This window comes from Parasteatoda tepidariorum, chromosome X2 (genome assembly GCF_043381705.1).
Source record: "Parasteatoda tepidariorum isolate YZ-2023 chromosome X2, CAS_Ptep_4.0, whole genome shotgun sequence".
Lineage (NCBI taxonomy): Eukaryota > Metazoa > Arthropoda > Arachnida > Araneae > Theridiidae > Parasteatoda > Parasteatoda tepidariorum.
This window is the reverse complement of record NC_092215.1, coordinates 13,283,358-13,308,092: the sequence shown is the minus strand read 5'-3', so window position 1 is coordinate 13,308,092 and position 24,735 is coordinate 13,283,358. Positions and strand designations below refer to the sequence as shown.

General features: G+C 30.1%; 1 protein-coding gene across 5 annotated transcripts in view; it reads right to left on the bottom strand.

The window, feature by feature from the left end:
* LOC107454859 (cytotoxic granule associated RNA binding protein TIA1-like) overlaps window positions 1–24,735 on the bottom strand; it is a 975,013-nt gene that overhangs the window by 771,778 nt on the left and 178,500 nt on the right. Inside the window, exon 1 of one of the 5 annotated variants that reach the window (XM_021147027.3) lies at window positions 9,601–10,061. The exons of the other annotated variants lie outside the window; for them this stretch is intronic. Within the exon in view, the coding sequence (XP_021002686.1) occupies window positions 9,601–9,705 (105 nt within the window). The 5' untranslated portion in view covers window positions 9,706–10,061. Of the gene's footprint in view, window positions 1–9,600; window positions 10,062–24,735 lie in introns of those variants that run through there. 5 annotated transcript variants of the gene reach the window in all.

The following is a 24,735-nucleotide window of genomic DNA, read 5'->3' as shown; positions in this document are numbered from 1 at the left end:
TAATAATTGCTAAATATGTGCAGTTGGAACATTATTAAAAATAAATATTTGATCCAGAACAATCTAAAACATTATCAACAACCAGGGTGATATGTAGAATATTATGAGTTTTGCGTCAAAGATCTTACGACTTACAGATATTTCTCTTATTCAACATAAATAAAATTTAAAAATTCTCTTGCAACCTTTTCATATCCTTTTCATAAAATTATTATGATGGACGTAATGACTAACTATAATAATCATTTTTAATTTAGTACCTAATCCCCGGTAAGTAACAATAAATGGATCTTAAAACAGTCTTCTCTTTGGAGCATTTGTTATTTTTCAACTGCCACAAATTAAATATTTAGACAATGCAAGAGTTTTGTCTTTGTAAATAGACGTAATTCATTTTACTTACGAAATGCCGCACGTTGAAATGCGCTTGCGACGAGTTAATCCTGGGACAAATTGTGCCCAAGACGAATTATGATACGAAGACTAGTGCTTGCGACGAATAGCGTCCACAATCAATTACAGTTGCAATGAATAGGGTGCACGATAAGTTATCTCAGCGACAAATTCGGCCTACGACCAATTGTTGTCGTGACGAACTGCGACCGTAAGAAACAGTTACTCGACGAATTGTAACCACTACGAACGGTCACCTGACGAATTGTACGCAGTGACGATGGAACGACGAATTTAATCGGTGGTCTTAAGAAATATTAAAATGATCATAGGCACAAGTTAACAACATGAAAAAATAGAGATACAATAATTATTTGATTTATGCACGAAAAGATTTAATTTCTATTTAATTTTTTTCATTTATAATTGAAAATTTCCAATATCAAAACTTGATAGCAGAAGGAAATAATTTCCATATAATAATTATCAAAGATTTTTATCAGAAAATAATAAGATATAAACATTTTTATCTTTGTGTTGACAGAATCAACATTTTTCTGCAATTTTGACTTAATTATAAACCCCAGTAAGGAACAAAGTTATAGTCATGTATTTATTTCAAACTAGTTCGATGCAAACTTCCAAATAACTAAATTTCTCAAATTTAAATATTATTTAATTCTCAAACTTTAGATTTTTAAGTTCTAAAGCGCTTAAAAAACTTAATTTCTCGAACTTAAATATATTCCAAAACTAAAGTGCGTAAAAAGTTGGAATTTTCGTTCAAAATATTTCAAATTTCAAGTTAATGAATCTTGAACTTTAATTATGTGAGGAATAAAATTGTGACAATTCTCATAGAATGTTATGAGCAACGACTAACTTATTTGCTTCCTTTTTTCCCGAATTGTAATTAGGTGAGTTTGCATCAGGGCACCTTAAGGAAAAAAACATTGCGTATTCTGAATTCTATTGTATATTCAGTTTTTACTAATTTTAAAAATATTACTCATTCAAAAAATACAATAACAGTCAAAACAGTCAGGTTTTTCACATGTTTTCTGAAATCATCGCAATTTATCGAGAGCATACAGTATAAAAAAACAGAACAGTAAAATTGTTTAAAATAATTTAAACTGATCTCGTTTGGAGGTTATTAAAATATACAGAAATAAGTGAATCATTAAGATTTTGTCCACTTCCAAAAAGTTCGGTAACTAGTTTTGAATTTATAATTTTCCTTTACAAAGAAAACACTAAAAAGGGAATGATTTGAAAAATTAAAAGATTGAGGTAAACATTGAGGGTTTTTTTATTGCAAGAAACAGACAGTGAGAAAGAAATATCGGCCTAAAACATGACGAAGAAAAATATCCTTTCACAAAAAACTTTTCTCAGACCGTTAGATAAAGCAAGATACTTCCAATACAGACGTATATATATATATTAAAGAAAAATAAAACACCTCACAAACAATCGAGTACTAAGACTCGCTATTATTTTGGATTGGTGATAATGAGCTACGAAAATTGTCTCAGAGAAAGTGCTGCTTCTTATTTTTTAGTATCCTCCATTTTTGTTCTTGCTTGTCAATTTTTTTGCGTATTACTTTTGAAATTTTATTCTGTGTTTATCCTCTTTTATAAAAATGATAGTTTGAACCAATATTTTGAAGTTAAACTTAAATAGGATTTTACTTTTATATTTATGAGCTTTAAAAGTAGATAAATATTTAGGTTGTAACATGACAGTATACGAAGTACTAATATATATATATATATATATATATTTGTTCTTCGTAGTTTTTTATATGCATGAACTTTCTTTGAGCAGTTGTTCTATAATATGAAGTGTTATTTTATCAAAATAATGATATAATGGTAATAAAACTGTCACAACTTTCTGATATTTTAACTTATATTATTATATTTTATGAAACACATCCTTCAAATCGATGGCAAGGCAAGCGTGACGTAGGTACCTCGGCTGAACATTAATGCGTCGAAGAGACTTAGAAAATATTTTTTTAATTTAAATTTTTAAACTTATATTTTTAAACTTAATTTTTTAAATTTAATTTTTTAAATTTAAATTTGTAAATTTAATTTTTTAAATTTAAATTTTGTAAATTGAAATTTTTATGTTTAAATTAAGCTTAAATTTTAAAATTTAAATTCAAATTTTGAATTTTTTTTGTATTTCTAACTAAATTGAACCAAATTTTTTCTAACTAAATTTTGTATTTCTAACTTGAAATTAATCAATATCCTACTGGTTTCGACAACGTTTTTCTAAACTTTTGAACTTTATTTTGGATATCGAAATGATTTTAATGGAATCCAGTTCCAAATTAGCTATCACGGCTGCGACAATGTTTTTTACTAATATCAAATATTATATTTTGTGCCCTTCTACGATATTGTGCTCAATCTTTAATATTCAGTTCAATTTTAGATTAATGAACAGTAGAGAACCAACAAATCTCTAAGTTCATTCCGATTTATTTTTAAATTACTCATATTTCCTTTATTGTTTTCAAATTAATTTTTCACATAATTTGAATTATTCGGGTACTGCCCTGTAACAGGTGGGTATCGGTAAGGGTCCTTTGCTTTCTTACATATATATTGTCGTTCTCTGATAAGATAAATTAAGGTGAAAGCTTAATATTTCACCTTTCCTAATCTTTCACCTTAATTTGTCTTATTACTATCATTTTTGTAGCATAATCATTCTTGCTAAAAGCTCCAGAAGCTCACTATAATTCAATCACAATTGTTTATTATGGTCCATGTATAAATACGCCTGAGAGTAGTTCTATGATAAAATGCCATAGGGCTGTGATAAAATGTTGCCTTAGTTTGTAAAACAAATGTAATCATATGCTATAGCACACCATAGTTTAATGGCAAAAGTTCACTGGATAAAAAAAAATACCGTAGGATTCCCTAATGTGATTTCATCTATCGTAAAATATTGCCAATTTTGTGTTCTTTGACACTGTTAGAGCCTTGGTAAGTTTTTAAATTTTTTATATACTTTCAAATTACCTGAAGCCATCAGTCGTAACGTCATATGAAAATATTAAATAGTCGTCGAAGAATTATGATAATTTTTTTCCAATTTTATAATAGACAGAAACCAATAAATATATCCTACGGTCTTCTAACGGCAAACATATGGCAAACTTGTTTTTAATTTCAGTTTGAAAAAACATTTTAATTTACTAGAAAATAAATGACCCATGGAAAGGTAAAAATAATAATAAAATAAACTGATAGTATTTATCACATTAGCATTTCGATGCTTAAGTTACTTCCATTATTAAAATGTTACAGAATGTTTTAGAAAATTCCCCTGTTCTAATGCATGTTTACATTTTTTCAAATAAGCAATATTATACAAAAAACTAATATTTTTCTTAATTTAGATCTCATATCAATTCAGAGAAGTGAACATCGTTTTCGTCTTACAAATTTAACTCATTATTTTTCTAATGACAACCGGGTAAGTTATCTTCTTCAAACCAAAGAAAAAATTCTATTGTTATTTCTAAAATTCCTGCTTCACATCTAAAAAATGTCCCTTATATTGACCACATGTGTCTGTCACACACCCTTATTTCCCAGAATTACAACCTACTTTTAAAATTAGTATTCACTGTTGTCAATGACGACAACAGGTACTGGACTTTATTTCAATTTTTTCTTACAAAGCCGCGATGTCTCATGGGATAGAGTTTTCGCCTTCCAATGAGGAGAACAGGGTTCCAATCACAATGATGGCTGGTCGATACGAATTCGAATCCGGCTTGCACTGACCACAATGCTCACGTGAAATATCCTCAGTGATAGACGGATCATGTGTTAGTGTCTTTTTGACATCGGGCTAACTATGTGAGATTCTCGTGGTCTTCCTCTCAATGTAACGCAAATGTGGGTTAATTCCATGAAAAAGACCTCCACGAAAGCAAATTTCTTCCTATACTTGATCCAGGAGTTCCCTTGTCTTCTGGATTGGATTCAAAATTACCAGGCTATTGAGTTGAACATTAGAAGTCGTAAACCCAAAATTTGAGAAATCTTTGTCTTTCATAAAATACAGTGCTGCTTAATTAAGTATACAATGTATAGACGACAACAGTTTACTCTAGATAAGTAATTTAGATCAAAATAGTTGTCTATTATAAAAGAAAAAAAATGGTTCTTAATAACGAGCTAATACTGTACTTTTTCTTGGTAAACATATTTGTTTTATAAGAGGGATTCTTATTTTTCACTCAAATTAAAAGTAGTAACCACAAAAATAAGTTCCAAATAGTTAAGTTATAAAAACGCTTGATCTTCTAGCTGTAATTTCATTTTATGTATATATTTCTAGAACTACTTCAGCAAGTCAAAAAATATTAACACAGAAGTGCTTAAAAGTATGTTTTAATAATTGTTAAATGTAATAATAATTTAAACATTTTTGTCTCGTAAGGAAGGCAAATTTTCGCATTGCAAGAGTATTCTTTCGTTATTCATAATCATTCTCAAAATCTAAAAAAAATATTTTTCTTATTGTAGTTTGAAACCAAATTCAAATTGATTTTTTTTTATAATTTTGAGATAGAAAATTTTCCACTTTGTGCTCTTTGACACTATTATTGAAACTGTAATAGCCTTGTTTAATTTTTTACTTTTTTTTTGTTTACTTTCAAAATTTCACGCAACGTTTTATCAGCATTTATAAGCTACTATTTCGTTATATATATTAAATTACCCGAAGACAGACGGCGTATCGTCCTATGAAAATATAAAATAGTCGTCGAAGAACATTATAATTTTCCTCAATTTTTGAAATGAGAAATTTTAACTACTTTGGCATATTAATAATTTAAATAAACACCTTTTCATCAAAATAAGAAAATTGAAAACCCCTTCCCACTCATGCGTGAGAAGTTCTCAATACCCACTCTTTTTTTTTGCTCATACTTCGACTTTTAATGTAGTAATCAAATTCCAGAAATATATTTAAATAAATAATGCAATTTCACATAAAATTAAAATGACTCTTTAATTTATTTTATAAAATATATATTTTGATTGTAAATTCTTTAGGAATATTTATGTTTCCTTTCTATTGTCAAAAGTCTTGGATTTTAAACAATTAATACTGGGTTTTAAATATTAATATTTTTGAGTCCTACAGTTAATTTACGATTAATAAAAAGAAATTCCATTATCTATCGCATAAAAATGACAATATGTTTAACAAGCTATGTGCTAATTGAGAAGTCTATTGGGGAAATTAAAAATTGGAAAAGAAATAATAATTTAAATGGGAAGTATAAAGAAATCATAAATAAAGAGATGACATAATTATAAACTACATTATCTAACACCCATTAAAAGAGTGTGGCCATTTAAAAAATGCACCATAATACATTGCAAACCAATGATAAAGTCCATTACCATTCTATTCCATTGACATCAAAGTCATAAAATTATCAAATGAGTGGTAAAATGAACAATATGATCTGACAAATAGTCAGGTAATTTTTCCCGATTATACAGAATAAGGCGTGATAACGATATAATCATTTCAATTTGTTAAATTTACTTTTTAATGTTACATTTTTACTTAATGCCTGGGTAATAAGAACTTAAAGTGTGCTAAACATATTGTTTCAAAGAAAGATAATTTTCAAAGCCGGAATTTCCAATCAATCATTTTAACAACGAACAAAGCAGTCAATATAAAATTTAAATACATGAATTTTATTGTTTATTAATAAAAACCACTTTTTATTTAATTTTTACTCTGCCAGAAATGTCTTTACGATATAAGCGTTGTTTTGTTTTCAGATTTTATTTTCTCAGTGCATTGACAATTGCATTTTGGAAAATCTAATTTCAATTATTTTGTCATATCTCTGAAAATATTTAAACGTACAAAATTGTATTTGCTTATAATTACAAAATTATTTTTTTCAAAAAATTAGCAAAACTTATGTTTATAATGTATTGTTTTTTTAAAAAATTAATTTAATAATAATCGACAACGTTTGGATTTTTCAATCTTTCAGAATGTTTCATTATATATTTTTAAAGGAAAAAATACAAACTTTTAACGATGTAGGTTGAGCAGCTTCTAAAGAATAAAAATACTTAATTATAAATGAAATAATCATACAAAAACGTCAATATGGATCGAAAATGCGAAAAACTAGTCCAAAGATGATGATGATGAGTGATTGGAGTAATCTAATATTTATGATCCAATAATGAATTATTTCAATTTAAACTGCTTTTAAATGCATGACTTCGATTTCAAAATTGTTTTAAAAATAAAAGTTTTTTCAATGCATTACTTGAAAATTTTAATTTCGGTGTTGTACATATCAAACAGAGCATTTTCTAAAATGTAGTTCTTCATAAAATAAAATAAACATGCGCCTTAATACTGCGTCTAATACGAACTAGTATAAATCAAATAAAAATGCACGAAAATTTTTTAGCTTTACTTTAGAATGCTTTATAAATCCATTGTTAACTTTGACTTCAGCAAGATTGATTAAACAAGATTTTTAATGAATGTCAAAAGCTATGCAATTTTTTAAAAAAAATTAATCCTTCGATATAAAGATAAAAAGGCAATGAAGTCCCATTTATGTATAAAAAATTAATTATAAGATTCTTAAACTATTTACACCGAATAAACATTTCGATCCAAAAGAAAAACTCACATCCCACGCTAAGCCGTATAAAACTTGTAAGATTACTTATGAGTTTTGTATAGTTTGATTACCAGAAATTACTTGAAAATTTAAAACTTGACTAGTTTTAAAGAAGTACTTGAAACTTTGTTTTATAAATCCAAATTCGAATAAATATCAATTCAGGCTTAAATATGTTTTTTAATAATAAAAAAAGAAACCATTTCTAATATCTATTATTTGACTTTAAAAATGTCACAAAAACAGTAGTACAAGTACATGTAAGCATTATATATTGCAATAAAGTTAGATTGTAAAAGAAAAGATATTTTTTTCGAATGAATTGTAAATATAAAATGAAAGTTAAAATATAGATATCAAGTTCCCCAAATAAAGCAGATATTTTTGAGTTACAAAAATTCGCGAGGTCCTAAAATGTTATTTCTTATGCCAGTAGCGTCAAATCCAATTCAACAAACTGAGATAGATGGAAAATCTATAGATTCTTGAAAACATTTCACACTGAATAGCTTTCACGTTTTGAAGTTTTTTTTCATTTTTTTTTTCAAAGATGCGGTTTTTACAAAATTGGTAAAAAAAGGGGGGAAATACTTTTCACCGAGGGGTGATCATTCAAAAGTTAAAAAATATTCTGTCAGTATGGGACTATTAATGCTCGAGACAAAAAAAAATTCGGAAAATTATATATATTTTTTAGCATTTATAAAAGCTAAGAATTTGGATTGCAGTTCGCCTTAACAGCGAATATTACGAAATTTACCTCTTCATTGACAGTACAACCAAATTAAATTCACTTGATGTTCAATTTTACTAATGCATTATCAAATATTTTTGAAGTTGTAATTGCAAGAATTTGAGAATTAAGGTGAATGCTACAGTTTTTCAGACATTATTAGACATTTTATTTAACAAATGCCAACGCACACACAAAAAAATTGTTTATAGTAACATTTATTATAAAAGATTCAAATTTTACTCATTTATATTGAAGAATAAGTGCTCCATTATCAATATATAATGAAATATTTATAACCTGGGCCCATGTCCAAGTGGTCGTGGGTTCGATTCTCCCCGTGTAGTAAATGGTGACTGATGCATGTTAAATCTGTCGAGTCTCAAAGTCCTCCATATTCCCATAACAAATCAATAAATCTGGGGGTAATGCATTGGAAATCGATCGTTCTCAGATCCAGGTCAAAATTACGATCTGTGGATGAATGATTGAATGTATGAATGGGTCCGCCCTATAAACGGGTGTGACATATGGGTGCGGCAGAAGTGGAATTCTTGGCCATAGATGGCTCCACTGGAGAAAAGAACAATCGCACTCCTCTGCCTTAATGGCATACGTCAACAACAATGAATCATTTGAAATGCTGTCTCCCATCTATACTTATGAAACAATATTCAATCGCATGGAATATTTCAATTTTTAAGTGGAAATTTAATATTTCAAATGACTTAAATGATATGAAGTTTGTGTATGGAAAATTGAGGTTTTATTTAATGTTCAGAAAAATATTGCGTATTTTTTTTATTTCTTCCAGAAAAAGCTTAAACTAACAAATTGAAAGCAAATAAAGTGCTGTAATGCAACTGTGTTTGTCGAAACTCTACTGATGTGATACATTTTAGCATAGCACAGCATTAAGCACAATATTAGGTTGTAGTATTCGCATTTTGTTACCAAACATACATGGAGAAAAAAAAATCAGGTAATACCATAATTGCATGATAAAATCACTTTTGGTCAAAGAAATCTTAATTATGGTAACAAAATAAAAGGTGTTTAAATAGTTCTTTGGTAGTTTTATCATTAACTATGGTAACACAGTTTCCCTGAAATTCTGGTTTTCAAGATAATAGCTATTACTGCCTTACACTTAGTGACAAATACAAAACTGAAAAGTGCAGTACCAGTCAAAAGTTTAGACTCACTTGCATTTATTTCAAAACTTTCACAAATAGTTAAATGTTTCTGACTTAAACATGTAATTTATCAAACATAAGCATCAATAAACTTAACAAAACGCTGCTTCCATTTTAAACTGTTCATTATTTTTTCATTTTGTATCTTTTCTGTAGTTAATTATGAAATGAACGAAAGTGCATGTAAATACCTACACTAAAAAAAGCATAATTTATTTAAAATATTTCATTAATTTTTAGTCTATAAGCAATTTACTTTTCATCTTCTTTTGTAAGGTTCATTATAAGTAAAGTTCATGTACATAACGCATTTCAAATATTGACATAAGAACCTTAATTTGCCAGAATAACTGGAACATATTAAAAACAAAAGTTCCATTTTTTTATACAATTCATAGCAGAAATATCTGTAAAAAATCAGAAATAAGGGTAGAAACATGTAGAGTTATTTTTGCACTTCATGAAGAAGGCTATTCAAGCAATTAAATTGCCTCTAAAACTAATTTTTTCCCAGACCACTGTTCTCAGAACTTTGCAAAAGAAAAAGGGAAACTTACCAAAATAAGAGCTTTCAACGATCCGGGAGACCTGAAATAACATCCAAACGTGACGATAAGTTTATCTGCATTCAAAGTAAGCAGCAGCGGTCTCGAGCAGCACATGAAACCCGTTAGGAATTGAATAGTCCATCGTGCAGCTATAGTGGGACGTAAATTAACTTCAACAACAACTACAACAACGGTTAGGAATTGAATGTTACTAGACAGAAAACTGTGTCAGTAACTACTGCACATCGTCGACTTCGTGACAATGGTTTAAAAGATCGTTTAGCTGCAATAAAACCTCTTTTGAAAAAGTAAAACAGTGTTCAACGAAAACGAATGCAATGGGCTAAAAAACATGTTAACTGGTCTTTAGAACAGTGGTAAATTGTTTTGATTACTGACGAGTCAAAATTTGAGTTGTTTGCAAGCAAGCGAAGGTAACATGATCTTCGTTTAATTGGAGAACGCATGACAAATCAATGTTTACTACCAACTGTTACGCATGGTGGAGGCGCAGTCCTGGTTTGTGGATTTTTCGCCGGGGACAAACTTTGGTTGTTGTTGTTAATTTACGTCGCACTAGAGCTGCACAATAGGCTATTGGCGACGGTCTGGGAAACATCCCGGAGGATGATCCGAAGACATGCCATCACAATTTTGATCTTCTGCGGAGGGGAGACAAACTTAGGAGATCTTGTAAGATTGATTGATTGATTGATTTGTTCATTTACGTCGCACTAGAGCTGCACAATGGGCTGTTAGCGACGTTCTGGGAAACATCCCTGAGGATGATCCGAAGACATGCCATCACAATTTTGATCCTCTGCAGAGGGGATGGCACCACCGCTTCGGTAGCCCGACGACCTGCACGCGAAGTCGAACACGTTACGGTAGAACAGTTTAACGAGGACCAATACTGCTCACCCTCGGTCCCTATGCAGACAGATCCAAGTGGTCACAAACCCGCGCACTGACCGTAGCCAGTGGTGCTTGACTTCGGTGATCTGCTGGGAACCGTGTCTTAACGATCAGTCCACTACTGGGCGAAATCTTGTAAGAATAGAGGGAATTGTGGATAAAAAATATTATCAAAGAATATTGCAGCGTTACGCTTTTCCATGAGGACAGAGGATCGTAGGTCGAGGATTTGTTTTTCCCCAAGATAACGATCCAAACTATACATCGAAACTGTGCAGAAACTACATTGCATCAGAAGAGAAGAAAAAAGTACTGAAATACATGGATTGGCCCCCTTAATTCCCCGATATTAATCCTATTGAGCCATTGTGGGATGAACTCGATAGAAATGTCAGAAAAATGCGATATACCAATCAAAAAAAAAACTGGGAATCTTTACTTAGTTGCTGGAAGCAGATCTCAACTAGAACATCGAAAAAACTAACTGAAAGAATGCCAAAAATATGCTCTGCTGTGATTAAGGCTAAATGAGGATAGTTCGAAGAATCAAATATTAGATGAAATTCATAAGTTATACATAAAATTATAGTTCTTATCACATAAGTGTACCTATATTTGTCAAAATAGATATAATTTGCTGCGATTTTCAATGTAAAAAACTTGTTATTTGCTCATTTTTAAAAATTCAAGAGTGACTCTAAACTTTTGACCGGTACTGTAAATTTTACTTAATAAAAAGTTTTTCATACGTTCCATAAATTATTACGCTAAAATTACAAAATAAATATTTTAGAACTCTCCCTCAGTTTACCATTGTCTCTTTTCATTTTGAAAAATCGATAACAATGCTTAACGAAAAAAAGCAAGAATATACATCAAACGCTATAGCGGTACTCGAGCCTACTACAAATACTCTTCAGAGCGGTAGGCTGAAAAACATACAGGGCGGTGATGTAGAAATAAAAAATAAAAAAAATGTTTGTCATTGGGGCCTCATGGTGTGTTGTCCCTCAGCCAAATGAGCGTAGAGATAGCGGGTTCGATATTTTTGCACTGTTTTAACGATTTTTGTAATGCCTGTTTTGCTGCATTTAGGCAGGAGACAAGGCATACTTTGGATTAAATACACGACCCTAATTTGAACTCGCTACCTCCATTTTAAATGGCATTTGACGGAAAGACGAGACTAATTATTCCAAGTATTTAATTATTTCTGCACAGATATATGTAGGCTTGTGCGCTTAATTACAAAGCATGATTCATTATAAGCCATGTTCAGGTTGAAGAATAGATTGCTCAAAATTTGGTCACTTTTAACAAAACTGCCATAATTTTAACTGTACAGTATAATTTGATATAACTTTAAAACATATCATTAGTAGCCTCTATTTTATTTATCAAAACCTAGTTGCTTTGTTTTTGACCTGTTAGTTATTTTTACTTCTACGAAAGTTATAAATTAACATTTACCGTAAAACTATACATCACTACGCATTTGTAAATGTACAAAGGCAGTGGTTTGAGAATAAGACTCCAGTGCGGAGGGGCTGGAGTTCGATACTCGACTCCGTTAAGACTCACCTAGTACATACGATATACTGGCTCGCCCTGTGGTTGGCGAAAAAAATTTCCCTCCTCTTCAGATCTGTGTCTAAATTGAGGAAGTGGCCTCACAAAATTTTGATAGCATGTCTTCGGATACTCCTCAGGGATGTTTCCCAGACCATCAACAATAACCCATTGTACAGCTCTAGTACGACGTAAGTAAAGCATCTACGGTAAGTATACAAACGCTTGGACAAGGCTAAACTAAATCATTAACTTAAGTGTTACGCAACAGGCAGTCCAAACATCTTAAAGTGATAGCGTGTAGGCAGAGGGTTTGAATTCCTAGAGACATCTACGTATTTATTTCTTTATTGTTACAAATGTCCATGGAGGTTTGTGTGCTCGTTACCAAGTTCAGCATAAAGCCCTTAAGAGTCGATAAACAGATAACGCAAGATAGAAAAGGACGTCGCAAAGATTAACCCAAGGATACGCCGGGATTCGAGCACGCAACCTTTACAGTACCAACCACATCTTGGTAACGTCCTTCTCTATCTGTTCTTCAAATTGACAATGACTTATAATAAATTAAATTTTGAAAGAGCACTCAAGCCTGCATTTGTATGGGTAACAATAAATTAATAGATAAATAATTGGAATGTTTTTTTCCCACCAGTCTTTCCGCCAAACGCCATTTAGAATGTAAGGAGTGGGTTCGTATCAAAGCTGTACCCCGTATGTGTAACAGTTAATAAATAAATTTGGTATACAAACTCGTGTGCTTCTTACAAAAAATGGTTTGTCTCTCGTTAAATTGCAGTCTCGCAATGGACTGATCGTTAAGACACGGTTCCCATCAGATCACCGAAGTCAAACATCACTGGCTACGGTCAGTGTGCGGGTGGGTGACCACTTGGATCAGTCTGCGTAGGGACCGAGTGTGTGCGGTATTGGTCCTCGTTAAACTGTTCTACCGTATAGTGCTCGACTTCGCGGGAAGGTCGTAGAGCTACCGAAGCGGGGGTGCCATCCCCTCTGCTGAGGATCAAAATTGTGATGGCATGTCTTCGGATCATTCTCAGGGATGTTTCCCAGACCGTCGCCAATAGCCCATTGTGCAGCTCTAGTGCGACGTAAATAAACTACAACAACTCGTTAAATTTCAGAACAGATAGCACAAACTTAATAACACGAAGTGATTCAGAGTGTTGATGGCATTAAATTTGTCTTGTCTATTATCAAATTGGATAACAAACATGACATTTTAACGAAAAAATATATAGAAAAATAAATCAGTCTATTATTGTTAAAATTCTATTAGATTTCGATTAAAAACAATTTAAATTAAGCCGTTGAATAGATAAATAAACAAATATTTTTTGTAAATTAATTATTTATTGTAACAACAGACACAGTATGAAGAACCTGCTACCGGAAAGCTACTACTTCCTAAGAGATTTTTTTGCGAAACAACTGCCTCTTTGTCTTTGGTAAACAAAGCATTGGTAAACTTATGCTGCCATACACTACAATTACACATTACAAAAAAATAATTGTCACATTACAATTGTTTAGTTAATAAGTGTAATGATAATAGACATGGTATTAATTTCTGGAAAGCAATACTTAGTTATGCAGAAATGGGTGTTTTTATTTAGAGTGTAATTGAGCAAATTTAACAGATCTACAAAATAGCAAAAAAGTAGTAATTAATGTTATAGAATATATATTAATGCATGGTTTTTGATTTTAATGACTGTGCAGTTTAGCCCTACTATAATGATTCCGGTATATAATGAACATTCGGTTGTAGTTTTAGTAGTCCCCTTTAAACTGCTTTTTAAATAATGTTAGTTCGCACGCTTATTGTATAAATGGTGGCTAACTTTTTCTGTTAATTGTTTTTGGTTGATATTTAAAAGTTTTCAAGTTAATAAATATTATAAAGAATTATTTCAAAATATTGCTTACATTGCTTTCACTAGAACACAAGTAGAGACACTCTTCAAAAAGATTATAGGCAACATCTGCTTCATATTATTTCAATATTATTAAACATTCTGATGAAATTTTTGTTATGTGAGGAAATTCGCTTAAGAGATTTTATTGAAAGTCAATTTAAAAGCAAATTGTTTATTAGCGCAATTTTTATGTCCTAAAAAAACACTTTTTCAAGGAGTTTGTATCCAGTGAATGATTGCCACTTTTTGTTTCTCCCCAACCACAAATTGTGATGGCCGGTTTCCCTAAGCTAGAATTTGACTACATTAGGTAATATTACGTTTTAAAGGAATTCTTTTAGCTTATTAACGAGTCAACAAGTTAATTAATCTCCTCATAGTAAATCTAATGCAATCCTTTGACTAAAAACATAAAAAAATAAATGTCAAGAAGGTTATACCAAGATGCTCGTAAAGTTCTTTAATAAAGTCATCATTACGCACAGAGCACTAATGATTAAGAGAAAAACGCTAGCCTTTCCTTAGATGACAGGATTGAGAAAAATGATAAATTGTTCAGAAAATGAATTCCAGAATTTCAAGTTTCTTTACATCTTACACGATCTTTTTTTGAGTATTGATGATATTAATCATTTTTCTTGCTAGCTAAAAACATTGAACACAGTACGATATCGATTATGTAACAATTTTTCTTTCGATAAAAATATTTATTAGTTACTTAATATTTCGGCTTTAAAAAATGTTTTTGATTAGAACAAGCTATAACGAAATATTTCAGGCTGTAAGGTAGTATCAATTTTTAAGCTTGCTTATTTATTATTTCTTACTTTGTATAAAATAAAAATAAATGTTAGCAGAGCCCTTAAATCTGAAATTAACGCTCGGTTAAAAAACTTAATTCATGCACTTGGCAGTTTTTAAGAAGATTTTGAAGAAATCAAGAGTTTAAATTTTTGCAACTTTAGTAAACGATTTAAAGCTGTTGTTTGTTACAAAAATCCTTAAATATGGAAATTAGATTATTAAAAATAGCTTTAACGAAGTTAATATTCTGTTTAAACTTATTTTTAAAAAATTTAAAAAAATTTTTAACGAACTCTTTTAACTATCATGTAATTTTGTAATATATTTTGAAATATTAAAACGTCCTTAGTAATATTCAGGTGGCTTAAAATCATGTCGCTTCTCAACATTTCTAAAATGTATCCGTACATTTCGAAACCGTTCGTTAGTAATATATATCGTAACAGTACTTTTGCTGCGTTTTACAAATCATTTAAACATTTCAGGTATGATATGTATTTCGATAAAATGGAATCAAAACTTTATATAAAAATACAGTCGACGCTAGACGTAGCGAATCTTGTGGTCCAGTTGAAAACAGACGTTATAACGCAATGATATTAGATCATGAATGTAGAAAAATACCGCAAATATTAGGTCATAAAAAATTAAAATTATTATGTAAAAATATTTTACAAAAAATTTATAATCTGGTTATGCAACATATGTATATATGTATGAAAAAATTCCAGGCCAACGGGAACAAAGCGAAATAAGATAATAAGATAACGTGAGAAAAATTGGTAATATTTCTAATTGCTAATAGCTTTTTCCTCTTTTATATATGCGAAAAAGTACTCTTTAAAATATTACTCCATAGGTGAAACACTGCGTTAAGAATAATATGCTGGCTTGGGGCTGTCATTTTCAATTAATTACATACTTCAAGCTGACTAATTGAGAAGACCACATGTTTTAACTCAAAAATAAGCCACACAAGGGGACGGACATTTCACAAAAAGTGTTAATACAATTCTCAAACAAAAAAGTATGATGGATATATTTGTTGTATTCTTTTAAATAGGTTACATAGATTATAAATTATTTACATAGATATACATTAGAGTTTATTTACATAGATTATGAATGACCATAAACAACGACCACTTGAACTTAGGACACGAATTTAAAGAGTCATGTTACTCTTCTTTCTTTCAAGATGTTTTATATTTATTGCGTGATAACATCAACGAAAATAACAATTTAATTAATTTCCTTAAAGCTCTTTTTCAATCAAATGACTAAATTTCGGTCGCAGTATTGTAATGAATGATTCTATGCAGACGTTCTAATGTTTATTAAAATAACATTGCTTCAAAGGAACAGCAAACAGTAAAGGTAGGATCGCAGTAATTGGGGTCTTACTAGCGAGCGTAAACTCTTAATACACTTCAATAAATTCAAGAATATACTCATTAAAACTAATCCTTGATATCGAGATAACAACTAATAAATATAATACATAAAAATCTGAGCCACGATGGCTTAGGGGATAGAGCGTTCGCCTTCCAATGCGGCGAACCGGGTCCGAATCCCAGTCGATACGAATTCCGCATCCAGCTTGCACCGACAGCACTGCTGATGTGAAATATCCTCAGCGGTAGACGGATCATGGGTTAGAGCCCCCTTGCTGTCAGGCTAACCGTGGGAGGTTCATGTGGTCTTCCTCTCTGTAAGAGTTGAATAAAAAGTATTTGGTGCGTATAAGGTAAAGTAAATTTGTTTATGTAATTATAACTAATAGATTGAAATATTTGGTATATGTACTAGTAATTGGATATAGTCATGATTAAAAATAGTAAGATGATTGAAATGTCATAATAAATATAATTAAGGCCGAAATGTATAAAAGGTAAATTAATTAAATTGAAGGGGAATGTGATCGTTAAGGAAAGTGGTAGTACAATGCTAATGTGGGATAACAATAACCCAATAGGTTCAAAGGGTCACAAAGTGTGAGGTTTGAACAAATTGGATGATTTGGTATCACCAAATTTAGAATAAGGGTGAAAACTAAGAAAATTAAAGATTAATGGTAAATACGATAAAGTCATGCTATATCCAAACAATATATGATTTAATACAGTAAGCTGATGTTTCCAATAAGAAAAACTAATGAATTCACATATATGCATGCCCATAACAATAATTGAAAGGTACTCACCCTGTACACACAGGACATGATAAATCATGAAAATAGAGGCAAATAAATTCTCCAGCACAAGATTAAATTATTAACATATCATTTTATTTAGAACATACATCTTTCACCACATCTACCAACACAAGAAAGGCATTTTATTGAAATGGGTGACGGGAGAATTAAAACACAGAAGGCGTTATAGATAAATGTTAATTATAAAAGAACGAGTAATTTAGAGGTTAAAATAAATATGGAAAGAAAGCTTCAATTCGAGAAGGTTTTTCTTATGTTAAAGAAAATTAAAGGTATAAAATTTTGATTTTAAANGGTTCGATCCCAGAGATGGCTGGTCGATACGAATTCCGCATCCGACTTGCACCGACCACAGTGCTGACGTGAAATATCCTCAGTGGTAGACGGATCATGGGTTAGAGTCCCCTTACCATCAGGCTACCCGTGGGAGGTTCTCGTGGTCTTCCTCTCCATGTAATGCAAATGCGCGTGAGTTCCATCAAAAAGTCCTCCACGAAGGCAAAATTCTCCCAATACTTGATCCAGGATTGGGTCGGCTGTTCAATGACTGTTATAAAATTTTAAGTAAAATTTATGTGCATGGAAGTCAAGTTTCGAGACTTGTGATTAAATTTTCTTGAGATATGTGATTCAGGTGAATTTTTATACATCTATATTTTGGTGGATTTTCTTACTTCATTTCATAATTTTATGCTGAACAGTAAAAAGTATGTTTCCTAGTGGTAATGGTCCCGCAGTGGACTGATCGTTAAGACGCGGTTCCCAGCAGATCACCGAAGTCAAGCATCACTGACTGCGGTCAGTGTGCGGGTGGGTGACCACTTGGATCTGTCTGCGTAGGGACCGAGGGTGTGCGGTATTTGTCTTCGTTAAACTGTTCTACCGTAAAGTGCTCGACTTCGCGTTTAGCTACCGAAGCGGAGGTGCCATCCCCTTTGCAGAGGATCAAAATTGTGATGGCATGTCTTCGGATCATCCTCAGGGATGTTTCCCAGACCGTCGCCAGTAGCCCATTGCGCAGCTCTAGTGTAGCGTAAATGAACAAATCATCATCAATCAACCTAGAGGTAATGATTAGAGGTACCTATATTTGCATATTTTTACCATTATTTTCGATAATTTAACCTATACTAATTTTTTCAAGGTTGAGTTTTTCTGCCGGTAAATATTTGTTAAGTATAAGATTAAAAGGCTGCATCCTACTGTTATTGAAACTGTTGCAGTGGGGCTCAGATTTCGTATCGGCCTTCGCTATTTTTCGGCTAAAAATGTGCTTGTAGATGCAGGTGGCAAAACTGTTGATTAGAAGATAAAGTTTCGTATAGGTCTGTTTAACTTATAAAATGAAATTTTGTATTGATAAACCATAAGTAACACTGATTAAATTCTAATTTTATAGGGTTGCATTGCAATATTTGATTCCATTCTAGGACATCATGAAATTGGCACCAATCAAAATGCACCAAAACTTGTTGGTGATAAAAATAATTGTTACATGGGTGCATACTGGTAAGCAATTAGTTCCAAGCAATATTTAAATTGCCTGTCACAATTTGTTCATTTCTTTGCAACGAACATAAGACAAATTAAAAATTTAAAAATAAATTGTGTTAAATTATTATGTAATAAGTTGTGCTAATATAATTTTCATCATTTAGCTGTGTAACAAATCAAAACAATTTTTTAGACAATTTATTATCCAAATTAATTATCCAAATTCATTAATTATCCAAAGATATTTGTTTATTTGCAGTACCCACATATCTCAAGGATCGGGTCGACCGTACAATGCCGGTTATAAGAGATAATAAAATATTTAAAAATAATAAATGCAAGCAAATTGTAGTATTTGAAAAGCTATTTTTGATTTAATAAAATCACACAAGATTCAGGATATTTTTATTTGTTTAAATACTATGCGAAGGATTTCAAATTATTATATTGGCAACTAAGTTCCTGCATCCATATCTTTTGTTTTTACTCAAGGTTCTGAGACCACAAAGCTGCTCATGAGTTTTGTAATGATTATGGAGAGGTTACAGTAGCTGAAAATACCGCTTAAGGTCAGTTAGCAAAATTTAAAAATGAACATTTTGAACAGAAAGATTAATCTCGTTCTGGCTGCCCAGTTCAGTTCGATGAGTAGCGATTAAGACACATTTTTCATGAAAATTCGATGCAAATGACAAAGGAACGGGCAGAAAAAATGGGGTGCCTTAACACTTCAAAATTTGAAAAGAAAAAAAAACTAATTTACTTAGTTTCCAAGGCAAAATTTCCCCAATTTCAGAAAGAATAACAAATCATTTTTAAGTCTTTGGAAAATGACAAGATAAAAATCAATCATATAAGCTGTAACGATTAGCCAAACAAAACTATAAGCTGGCTCATTCTTTCAAAAATCAAGTTTTTTTTTATTATTAGAAAGAAGCAGGCATTACAGATGTTTCTTTAAAGTAAATGTTATATAATAATTCCTGAAGATAAAAAGTTCATCCTTTTACTGTCATTGCAAACAAAGGAATTTAAGAGAAAGTTATTGATTATGGACACTGCAGTTGCAATAAGAGGACTTCTGATGCCGAATGCATTGAAAAAGACAACTGATGAAATTTAAACATTCGCTCATTTGAAATTCAAATTGGGAGACTGAGAATTTGAATGAAATATAAATTCATGTTAAAATTCCAGAGTCAGGCACAAATTATGTTATATTTGAATATTACAGAATTCGTAAAATGTTCTGTCCGATATTTGTTTTTATAAATAAATATTCCTTTTGTAAGAAAAGAAATCAGCGTCAACCATATATGAGAACAATATTTTTTTCTCGTGTAACCACAAAAGTTTGACATCGAAATAATTTCAACAGAAATAAATGAATGGAATCAATTTAAAACTTATGCAGCAATACTGTTTCTACAAGTAGTCATTTATTTTTTCATATTCTTCATCGTTTTCTCAAACTACTCTTTAATATCTACTCCATTTATGCACGACTCAAATTTTTCCCCATATATAATGACTTCTTAGCTTTTTATTTCATTTATTTCAGAAATCTGTAATCATTCTTAATTATTATTTCTTTTTTCCACAAACATAACCTATAATTCCAATACGCAACAAATTATTATTTCGCTGTCACAACATCCGCAAATCTGTTTTGTATCTTCCTCTCTATTGTTTACATCATACGTTATTAGATTGATTCATTTGTTATGGGATTTTTTTTGGTCTTCTTGTCTCACCAAATTTTAAAGTGGTTAATTAGTTACCCATTAGCATGACTTTTAGCAGTATTTATGTCGAAAAAATGTTAAAATTTATCATTACTTGCGTTTATTTATTAATAATAAATTTTTAACTGACTTTTGGTTTGACCACGCTTGTTCTTAAAATATCTGTTTCTATTAATGAGAAATCTACTATTAATCTTTCCTTTATCAATCGCTTACATATTAATATAATACGATTGATTTATTATGGAATTTTTTTCGTCCTTTCTGTCTCACTAAATTTCCGATTCTAAAATTTTTGTTTTTATTATTTAAAATTATACAAATTATAAATATCTTTCAAAATAATTTCTTTTATTTTATCAAGTTAGAAATATCTACATGTCAACGAAACTAATAAATTTATTTAGATTCTGGAAATTATTTAGACGGAACTATTTATCCTTTACAGCAGCTTTTTTACAATGGAAATAATTCGACAGTAAGTCGAAGACATTTCATGATAACTTTCAAACAAGATTTATAATGTTTTATCCAATTCTATTTTTAATGTACCACAAGCATAGGATAATGGATTTTTTCCCTTTGAAATATCGTTTGTATTAAATATATTTCTAATTAACATTTATTTTCTATAATGATGCTGAACGTATTTAAAAAAAATACTGTTAAATTTATTATCAAGCTCTTGGAATTGTTCTTTTTTTGCAGCTTTAAAATACTTTTCTAAAAAGTATCCAGATTTAATACTAAAACCACTTTTGTTAAATTTTTCGATTTCTCACATGCATTATACTAAGATTTTTGTATTTGCCATTCGTAATATATTTTTGAAGATGAAAAAAAGATAATGAGATAAGAGATGAAAAAAAGGACCTTAATTCGCCTAAATTAATATTTTTGATGTAAAGAATAGATATGATTTCAAAACTTTTACTATTAAAGATACTAATGAGAGGCTCAGTAAGCAAATTAAGAATTTCTAATTATTTTTAATACCCATTTTGCTTTTTTTGTCAGAATTTGTGAAGGTTTTAATCACTTAACTAACAAATTGCGATTCTTAATGACAATGAATTTTAATTTCATTTTTTAAAAATATATTTTAAAAAAATTCAAAAAATATATAGCAAAATATATTTTAAAACACTCTGCATAGAATAAATTTTGAAAGAGTCACGCTCATTTTTTTCCTCTCAATTGCACATACTCTCTCCGGAAACCTCTCTTTTTAATTTTAAATCAAAATGAAGTAAAAATATTGTTCGCCTCATTGGTTGTTACAAATATTTGATGTACACCATCTACTCATCAACCAACTCATAAACCCTCAGCCCTCTTATTGCATGCAACTCATCAACCAACCATCCCCAACACATGATCTGTTTCAAGTCAGGTGAGAATGCTGATCATTCTCGCCTGACTTAAAACAGATCATGTGTTTCCCTCTTTGAGGACGAGTGTTGTCATACATAAACACGAATTCTCCGCCATGGCAAACCTAAACGAACATATATGTTATTCCAGAATTATGTCTCAATAAATTTGACCTATCATGGCTCTGATTTTAACACGCAAATCTGCTTTGGTGCCCAGTACAATTAAAATCTTCCATATACGTCATAACTTTTCGGTTCTGCCTCATAAATATTCGATTGTGGCACTGAGAGGCTTGCAGAACGCTTGTAAATAATTTTACTTCTTTGATACATTCTCGTCATTGCGGCGTACTATTCAAAATCAATTCCATACTAATCAAAATATGCATCTTGCTGGCTGCATTGCTGATGCAACTAGCTTGCAGCATTTGTAGCTTAGCATATTGAATAATAATTAAGAGTTTTCTACAAACACGTCCAAATTTAACCATACTTCAATTCGTTGAAAGTATAGGATGAGGGAGATCAACCTATATGTTTTTCAATGTGACTTCAAATTTCTTTATTTTTGCAAGTATTTTTTTTTTCCTTGGATGATAGTAAATTTTTGCAAAACATAATAAATTTTTTCGTCTTTTTTTTAAAATGAAAGAAACTCTTACTAAGAATATTCGTTTACTTTTTTTAAAATCAAAATTCCTCAAAATATTTTGCAGACTCGTGGCTGTAAATGACAAAGAAAGCGATGAATGGGGCAATAGCATTGTTTGAAACCTGAAGCTGAGTTTTCTAATACCCTTTTGAGAGCCATAGAATTCAAGGGTAAGATATTTGTATTATTTATCATCAAAACATTTCTACCATCGGAAAACCTCTGCTTGTGAATTGTTATCTGAGTATTCTGTTTTTCTTTTCCTTTTTCCTTTTTTCACTCTTAAGATAGGGTCGAATTCCTTTTTTTACTTTTTTTTCAGGTGATTTAAGCCTTCCTGTTGGCGTCAGACTACCCCAAGGGTATTGACATTGTTGTATAGGGTTTGAAGAAAAACATTTAAAAATAGTCCAAAGAATGAACGTTACTTCTCTTTTGATAGCTTTAGGCTAAGCGCAAACTTTGTGCTAAGGCAATGGATTTTCTTTCGGTATTTATATATATATATACGGTGTATATGAAGTGAAAAACATATTTATACAAAAATGCTTGTCTTTCGAATAACAGGACATTTATGCGTTTGAGAATTCACTGTGCTTAGTTGAAAAGTTAAATTATGTTATTTACTTAAAAAAGCGTATATCTTTTCGTTAGTCACTCATTCAGTCCTAGCAATAAGTAAGTATTTATAATAATTTTAATTTATTTTAAATTAATTTGAAGATTTTCGAAATCAAATTAAATCTATAGCTTAAAAATGTGTTAATTAGAGATCTAAGTTTACTCTGAACAACTAAACTTAAACCAGTGTTGATGCGTAACTAATCATTTGGACTTACGGACTAAGAATTGAACATGAGATTTTTTAAATAATTCCTTTTTTTTGATAAAACAATTAGCTCAACTTCGAGATAATACACTTAAATGGTTATAAAAATGTATATATGATAAAATTGAAAGGTAATTATATATTTCATTGTTTAAAATTTAAGAATACTATTCCAAATTTGATAAATAAAAGGAAAAAATAATCGGTCGCCTAATAAATGAATTAAAGTTGATTTTAACAATCAGCACGTAATAATATTAGATAACTCATCATAAATAGGCAAAAAAGTAAAAAATTTGTAATTTATGATCAATGTAATGTTTCTTCATTGTTTATGCCATAATTTAATTGAAATATATTTCTCTTTGAAAACCCTCGATATCATTTAGCTACCTATCAGGCAAAACGGGAAAAATATCTAGCAATGCTTAATAAGTCTGACAATTTTTAGGATAATTACAATAATCATATTTACTTTTAGATTAATTTGAGAAAGTATCATCTATTTGCTATCTACCCAGGATAGTAAAGGTTGATTGCAAAAACCAAAGCAAATTCTAATTTAAAAGAATTCAGGAAAATAAATTTAAAAATAAAATTAACTCTGGATTATTTTTGTTAACCAAATAAAAATGAAAAAGTTACTTAAAGTTGTTATTCGGATGTTCAAATTGCTATAAATATAGAAATTCTTACTATCAAAAATAAAACAACCAGAAAAGGGTTTAACAATAACGAGCAATTACAATTACATAACGGTTTTTTCATATTTATAATCCCAGAAAAAAAGTAAGGAAAAATATCATATTTAGTATTATATTGTTTTTACTTCCTAAAAGACCTCCAACCAATATATGGTCCACTCAATCAAACAAAAATGTTTAAATAAAACATACTTATGTATCCGAAACTTATGTATCCGAAAAATTAGATTTGATTTACAAGCGAAAAATAAGGTTAATAATTTTTTAATTTTTCCGTGTACTTTATTTTATATTTTTCAGTTTTAAAATCTATTAAACATTTTAATAGAGAGGAATAAAAATTTATAATAATTAGCTAATTACTCTTTTTTATTAAAATCTGAAATTAAAATAAAATTTTGCGTATTTCATGAAATGGTGTATAAAATCATTATTAAAAGAATTAGCTGACATGCTGTTAAATTATCGTAATTGAATAATTACACAAATTCTGATAAAGAATATTAATGCGGATAAATAAAAATATGAATCAAAACAAACACATGAAGAAACGTCTTCACCGTAAATCTTCAATTTTATAAATTGTCAGTGAAGATATATGTTTTATTTTATTTTATCTCCATATTTTCTGCAATAAAATTTCATTTCTATTCAAATTTTCTTACTATTGTTTAAGTGAACTTTTACGAACAGTTATTCTTAAATTGGGTTAAATAATCAGATTACTAACTCAATTTAGTAGTATCATGCACATATCTCGCTATTTAATTAATTAAAAATTAGATAAACGAAGCCCTATAAAAAGATTCTATGTGATATATTATGTATGCATCTAAACACGCGTAAACATATGTATATATATATATATATACATATATATAGACATATATATATACACATA